Source organism: Chrysochloris asiatica, unplaced genomic scaffold, assembly GCF_000296735.1.
Source record: "Chrysochloris asiatica unplaced genomic scaffold, ChrAsi1.0 scaffold00225, whole genome shotgun sequence".
NCBI lineage: Eukaryota > Metazoa > Chordata > Mammalia > Afrosoricida > Chrysochloridae > Chrysochloris > Chrysochloris asiatica.
The window spans coordinates 1,282,647-1,290,238 of record NW_006408743.1 but is presented as its reverse complement, the minus strand read 5'-3'; the positions used below and the strand labels follow the sequence as shown (position 1 = coordinate 1,290,238).

The following is a 7,592-nucleotide window of genomic DNA, read 5'->3' as shown; positions in this document are numbered from 1 at the left end:
TCTTCCTTAGTCACTGTCCAGCTTTCACATGCATATGAGGTTACTGAAAAAAACTTGTCTTGGGTCAGGCGCATTTTAGTCCTCAAACTGACATCTTTGCTTTTCAACACTTTAAAAAATCTTGTGCAGCAGACTTGCTTAATGCAATATGTCCTTTGATTTCTTGACTGCTGCTTCCATGAGTGTTGATGGTTGATCTGAGAAAAATGTAAGTCTTTGACAAATTATTTTCTAAGAGGAGCATAGAAAATAATTTTTCAAGTTTGCCCAATTTATAAGTGGAGAAACTGGAGATTGGAACATAGCATTCTGGTTCACAAACCATGCTTTTAACTACAATTCAATGTTGACTCCATATATGTCTAAAATATATTGTTTTCTATTGTGAATGATTTTATGAAGGAAGGGACTGAAGTTATCTACACTATGCATGTTAACAGAACAAAACAAAGCATATACCAAATAATTTGTCATTTAGGGGATTCTGACTCAGGTGACCCCTGTATTTCAGAGAACTATGCTTCTTAGTGTTTTCAATGGCTATGATCTTTCGAAAGTAGATTTCCAGGCCTTTCTTCTTAGCTGCCCATAGGTGCATTTAAATCACAAGTTTTTCACTTAGTAGTTGAGTACATATCTGTTTTGTCACCCTCTGTGTAACAAGGTTGTATTCTTTCACCATACTTATTCAGCCTGTATGCTAAGCAAATAATCCAAGAAGCTGGGTGATATGAAGAAAAACTTGGCATCAGGATTGGAGGAAGACTCATTAACAACCTGCCATATGCAGATGATACAACCTTGCTTGCTGAAAGAGAAGAGGACTTAAAACATTTACTTATAAAGATCAAAGAGCACAGCCTTTGGTATGGATTGCATCTCAATGTAAAGAAAACAAAAATCCTCAGCACTGGACCAATAAACAACATTCTTATCAATGGAGAATAGATTGAAGTAGTCAAGGACTTCATTCTTCTTGGATCAACTATCAACACTCATGGAAGCATCAGTCAAGAAATCAAACAATATATTGCATTAGGCAAATCTGCTGCACAAGAACTTTTTAACATGTTGAAGAGCAAAGATGTCAGCTTGAGAACTAAGGTGCGCCTGACCCAAGCCATGGTATTTTAAATAACCTCATATGCATGTGAAAGCTGGACAGTGAATAAGGAAAACCATAGAAGAATTGATGCTTTTGAGTTATGGTGCTGGAGGAGAATACTGAAAGTGCCATGGACTGCCAAAAGAACCAACAGACCCATTCTGGAAGAATTGCATCCAGAGTGCTCCTTGGAGGCTAAGATGGCCAAATTTCGTCTTTCATACTTCAGACATATTGTAAGGAGTGACTAGTCGCTGGAGAAGGATATCATGTTTGGTAAGGTGGAGGGTTGGAGAAAAAGAGGAAGACCCCCCAATGAGATGGACTGGCCAAAAGGCAGCATATATGGGCTCAAGCGTGTCAACAGTAGTGAGGTTGGCCCAAGATTGGGCAGTGTTTCATTCTGCTGTGCATAAGATAGCTACAGGTAGATACTGACTGGATGGCACCTAACAACAACAACAGCAATGCATGTTATCAGTGTTAAAATTATTAGCATCCAACAATTATTGATTACTTAGTGGCTGAAATATGTAATGCAAGAAAGTTGAGGCTTTTTGCTCCCTGAAAGATTTACAGTCTTGGAAACACTATAAAAGGTAGCTATGACTCAGAACCTACTCAATGGGATTTAATAAGAAGAAGATACGTAAGGGGTTATGTATACATTGGGAGTTTGTGGATGAGCAAGTGTTGAAGAATCATTTACAAAATATACAGATACATGGATAATACTGGAACACCTTCTATTCTAAATTTTTATACCATATATCTATACTCATTTTATGTAGCCTTTTTATTTTCTGAATAAAGTAAACATGATTCAACATAATTTTTCCCAAAATTTAGTCACATTTGTAAGCCTCCTTGAAATACCAATAAAACCACGAGTCAAATAATAAAATCAATTTTTAGACAATGTGTCAAAAGAAACAATCTTGCCTAACAGGCATGCAGATCCATCCACCTATATGTAAAGTGCATAGCATAGAAAGTAGTTGTAAATATATTTGTGCATCAGGTTGAAGTTTTACTTTGGGCTCCTGGACTCTTGGTGTGGCACTGTAGGATCAGCACTAGACTGCAAACCACAAGACCGATAGAGCAAACCCCCCAGCTACTCCTTGGAACCCTATACAGTGTTGCTATGAGGTTGAACTTACTCAACAGCACTCAACATTTAATGCCATAAGGAACCCTGAGAGCATTGTGGATTATGAGCTGGGCTGCTAACTACAAGGTCAATAGTTCGAATCTACCAGTCATTTCATGGGTGTAACATAAGACTTTCTGCTCCTGTAAATGTACAGGGTCTCTGTGAGTCAGAACCTCCAAGGTGGCACACAGCCACCACTGTCACCATGTAAGACCATCGAGTCCTTGTGTGGTACTGTAGGGTAAGCACTGGGCTGCTAACAAAGTGGTAGGTGGTTCAAACTCACCAGCTATTCCTCAGAAACCCTATATAGAAAGCAACTTATTGGTACTTAACATAATATCACCTCTTTTAAACGCTATTTTATAATAATTGTTTTTTGTTTTTTATAAGAAGCTCTGATTGTGTAGTGGTAAAGTGCTTGGCTGTTAACAGAAAAGTACTGTATAATATAAAATACTAATATATATGTTGTTGATATGTGCCATTGAGTCACTTCTGACTGATAGCAACTCTGTATAGGGTTTCTGAGGCTGTAAATCTTTGCAGGAGCAGAAAGCCCCATCTTTCTCTCATTGAGCCGCTGGGGAGCTCAAACTGCCAACCTTGTATTTCCCAGTCCAGTGCTTATCCTATAAAACAACCATGTTCCCCAATAATATACATAATTATATAATACTGTATAATATAATATTGCCTATCTTATTTGTATATACAGGTAATATAATAGACATTTCCATCCTCAAGAAAAAAGAGTTAAGAAAACAAAACCATAAAATGACGATAAATAGTAGCTAAGGAATAATGACTATGATAAATGTGTAGTCTGTTTAATGACTAGCAATGAGATTAATTTGTTCCTTTCTTGCCCAAGAGATACTTAAAGTAATTGCATCTTTGAAAACTGCACTGTCATCACTTTAAGCTTTTGATGATGTCATGGAATACTATCATAGGCTGGGATATGCTCAGCAGTTTTTCCTGTACATCTTTGCTATTATATTGTTCTATTAGCTACTGATTGTCAGATGTGAATTTGAAATATCCTGTGGTATCTTTAGGACAAAAAGAGGGGTCTCCAAATCCCCCAATATCCTACATAAACTTCATGTCAATTTTAATACATTTAAATTAATGCATAATGTACTATCTGGAGAAGTCTTGAGGCATTATAAAATACATCTAATGCCATTTATTTTTCAACAAACCAGGTTGTAGATCTCTGCCATGCACACTAGGAAGAAATGTGGATAATAAGAAAATAAATATTCAAGACATTTCAATTGTTTAAAAATATCAGTTGTTCTTCAAACATTTCTACTTATCTTGGATACCTGAAATTTTAGCTCTAAATTTTTGTATTTCTACATAGTCCATAAATAAATTCATTGTCCCAAGGAAGATGTCATAACCAAATAAAACTTAAATAATTCTCTACACAAGTACGTGCAGCAATAAATTAGATCAGGTCTAGGATCCTAAATGTAGTAACCTATTTAGAATACATTCAATAAGTATGTTTTGATTATTACCATCATGATTATCTATTTTTATTGCATATACATGGATCAAAAAGGAGCTCTGGTAGCGTAGTGGTTATGAATCGGGCTGTGAACCGCAAGGCCAGCAGTTCGAAACTACCAGCTGTTCTGAGGGAGAAAGATGAGGCTTTCTGCTCCCGTAAAGATTTACAGCTTCAGAAACCCTGTACAGGGTCGCTATGAGTCGGAACTGACTCCACGGCACATAACAACAACAACAACATACATGGATCAAAAATAATCATTGCTACTAAAGTCTTAAAAATAAAAATATTTTTATTACTGCTAAAATTATTGAAACTTACAAATACTAAAGTAGTTTGAAGTGGTATTTCTTGTTAAAATATTCTTAACTTTATTAACAAAGCCACTGAAATTTCAAAAAGGAAGTAATTTATCTTAAAGTACTGAACATTGTCTTATTGAATATTTTAAAGTACTAAAATGAAGTGATAGTTATGGAAAACTATTTTGTGATTGCTTGTCTTTCTTTTTTTCTGGGACAAGTGATTATTTTTGTATCCTATCTCTCCTACCAAATTATTGTATTAGAATTTAATAAATAGAAAATACGTTCCAAATGTTGTTAGTATGCCCCTTATAACGGCCACAAAGAGTCCTTTGCACTCCTCAGACACTTGAATAGGAATTTGGTAAATGGGCCCCTGGTGGCATGAAAAAGTTGACACAGAACTCAAAAGTTATTATAGACCAGTTAGGAACTACTGTTTCTTAAAAGTCAGATTTTAGGGTACTGGTGTGGCACTATAGGACAAGTACTGGACTGCTAACCATAAGGTTGGAGGTTCAAACTTACCTGCTCTTCAGAAAACCTATACAGGGTCACTATGAGTTGTGACCGACTCAGTCACATTTCACAATATACTTATGTCATTATGGTTGAAAAACATCTTGTTTAGAAAAACAGCCTTCAAAGGATAAAAATCACAAATTAATTTACAGATGGTTAAATTTCAATGTGACTTCATATAGCCAAACAATTAAATTATTCATAAGAATATAGTAATTAGTAATTAAGTTAATAACAAATAAGCCTCATCATTTAGACTAAATCAAGTAGACTATGTTCAGTTAGGTAGAAATTTTCCAGATGTCACAAAATGCCTATAGGCACAAAATGCCTATAAAAACTTAAATCTAAAAACACAGTAAAAGGTTTGGAAGATTTTTCTTTTCTTTTCTTTTTGAAATAGAACACAAACTTTTCATCAACAATTTTTAAAAGTCATTTTTATTTTGGATATTATTTTTCTTTCTTACAACATTTAAGTCATATAACAAAAGTTTACCAAGATGATACTGTTTAAGTCAATATTTGCCTTGAAAAACTCCTTATGTTTAAGCATGGTCTCAACTATTCATGCATTTGCAAAAAGGCTCTGATAAATATGAAGGTTTTATACTTTCAATGGGTCTGTACTTGTATTGTGAACTTTTTCTTCACAGTTTGGAGGAGGTAAGGATCTAGACTCAGGGCTCTGTAACATCCTATTGATTACTGTAAATTTTCTATTTTATAAACACAAACTGTTTGATTTTCTTTCTCAAAATGTAAGCAGCATGCATTTTTAAAAATGACATTTCAAAATGTATTTAATATCCTATTATCTCCAGAGGGCCAAATCCAAAGTTATTGGAGAATGGTTGGTAACTAGACATTAAAGAATTACATTTTGAAGATGCCGAACATCACAAGTTGCTGCAAGGGAAATCAGTAACAATTAAGCTTGATATGCTACATTCTAAAGGTCTGGCTTTACACCTGATTAAATTGCTGTCACCTGTCATTCACTTACTTCTCTTGACATTAGTTATTCAAATTCACAATATGTGAAAAAGAATTGATGCTTTTTACATGAAAACAAACAACAATAACAAAAATCTTCCCACCCCTTAAAACATGCCCATCAACTGCAAACAAATAGTTAACACCTTAACAACCTAATAGCAGGAGATCACAGAAAGCCTTCTGGTGCCCTATTCATTCATTCAAGGCTGTTGAGAATCTACATATTTTCTAGAGGCCTTTCCAAAAAAAGTAAGGAAGGGTGAATATAGAATAACTTGCTCAACAATAGAACAATGAAAGTTGAAGAAGAAGAAAAAAATCAGAGAAACCTGGGAAGCTTGCCAATTCTAATCCACTTTCCTCTTACTGACTCTACAGTGCACAAACCAACAGACCCACATCAGCCCACATCAGCCCAATTCTGGTCAACTTCATTTGGTGGCATGACCTCCAATATGGAATAAACGGTACAAAGGAGAGGTGTCTCTGTTTATGCACAAGTTCCCTGATCTTTGTCAGTCTTCCTGAGAACAAAGGCTTTCCGCGCAAGGGGCCTTGGACTACCCCACCCAACTCCTGCAAACAAAGATGGTCTGGGAAATCTCAGATTAAGCATAGTAGGGACTAAAGTCTACCCAGATTATCAAGGGGTGGCATTTCTGCATAGGCTTTTCTATCTCTGGGTTCCCTTTGCTTCTCTCCTAACCCACCTCTTTTGCAGGTGCCAAGCACTGCCCAAGGGCCAACTCTCTTACAAAGAAAGTAGGAATGAGTTCTGGAAGCAGCTGTAGCTGCTCATGATGCAGCAGAGTCCTGAAGCTATTGAACCTGGCGTTTCAAAATCATTTAAACTCTGAAAGTAGGAGGTAGAGGATAGGAAAGGGGTGTGGAGGAAAAAGGAGGGATACATATGAGGAAGTGAATAGAACAATAATTTTTCCCAATTCCCCCAGGTAACCATCCCAGTGCAAGTGTCCAGTCTTCGGACATCCACCACCCTGGACCAGGTTGCCCAGAACCACCCGCCCCTCTCCCGCAAGCGTCCCACGGTCCTTCAAACAGTCCCAGACTCACCGCTAACGACCCGGCGACAGAAGGCGCCTTGGCCGCAGAGCAGCACGGCTCCCAGCATCAGTGAGACCAGGCGGCTCATCTTGGAGCGGTCGCAGCAGCCACAGCAGAAACAGCAGCAGGTGTTAGTTAAGTGGAGAGAAGGCTGCCTCTGCCCGCGGCTCAGTTCGCTACTAGAAACCAGCAGCCTCCCTGCCTCCAAGGCCACCTAGGTTCATTGCCTTCCCCCTGATTTGCCTCCAGGCGCGTTTGTGCTACGCTCTGGAGCGCACAGCAGCCAGATAAGCGTTTGGGGAGAGGGTAAAGTAGAGAGTTAGGACGTCCTGTGTCTGTCCCAAAGAAAAATGAGCAGGGATTGGATCTCACAAGCCCCTTTTGCTCCTTTCCAGGTCTTTGGCTAGTGGGACTGAGCCCGTGTGCCCTATTCACTCGGGTTTTTTGCAGCAGCAGCAGCAGCTCTGTGGTGTAAGTGCCTTCTTATATACCCACATCCCGGGTATCCTGCCCATTGCTAGTAATATTTTTCAACTGCTTCGTCTCTCTTGCCAGGAGGAGCATCCCAACTCCTCCCCTATAAACTGGAACCACTTTGAAAACAGTCCAGTCAGCAGCCCCACCTCTTTTTCCCCTCCTCCCATTCCCCCTTTTTCCCTCCTCCCATTCCCCTCTTTCCATTCGCTAACAGACTTGATACACATTTGTGTAAAATGTGACAGCTTTGCTATTAAACTCTGGCAAAAGTTGGATCCAGTTGGTTTTCTCAAAGATTAATGTCCACAGGGATGCCAAATTGTGGAGCCTTTCTCTTTTTGTGCTAAATTGCTTGATCGTACTTATTGCTAGATGCAGAGCTCAAGCCACTATTTAAGATGGATTGATGAAGTGAGAGCCAAAACCTGCTCGCTGAAT

At 38.2% G+C, this 7,592-nt stretch overlaps 1 protein-coding gene across 1 annotated transcript in view; it reads right to left on the bottom strand.

Moving 5' to 3' along the window:
* Positions 1 to 6,779, bottom strand: part of CHODL (chondrolectin) — a 32,863-nt gene extending 26,084 nt beyond the window's left edge. Inside the window, exon 1 of the mRNA XM_006873154.1 lies at positions 6,687 to 6,779. Within this exon, the coding sequence (XP_006873216.1) occupies positions 6,687 to 6,765 (79 nt within the window). The 5' untranslated portion in view covers positions 6,766 to 6,779. The remainder of the gene's footprint in view (positions 1 to 6,686) is intronic.
* Positions 6,780 to 7,592: the final 813 nt, after the last annotated feature.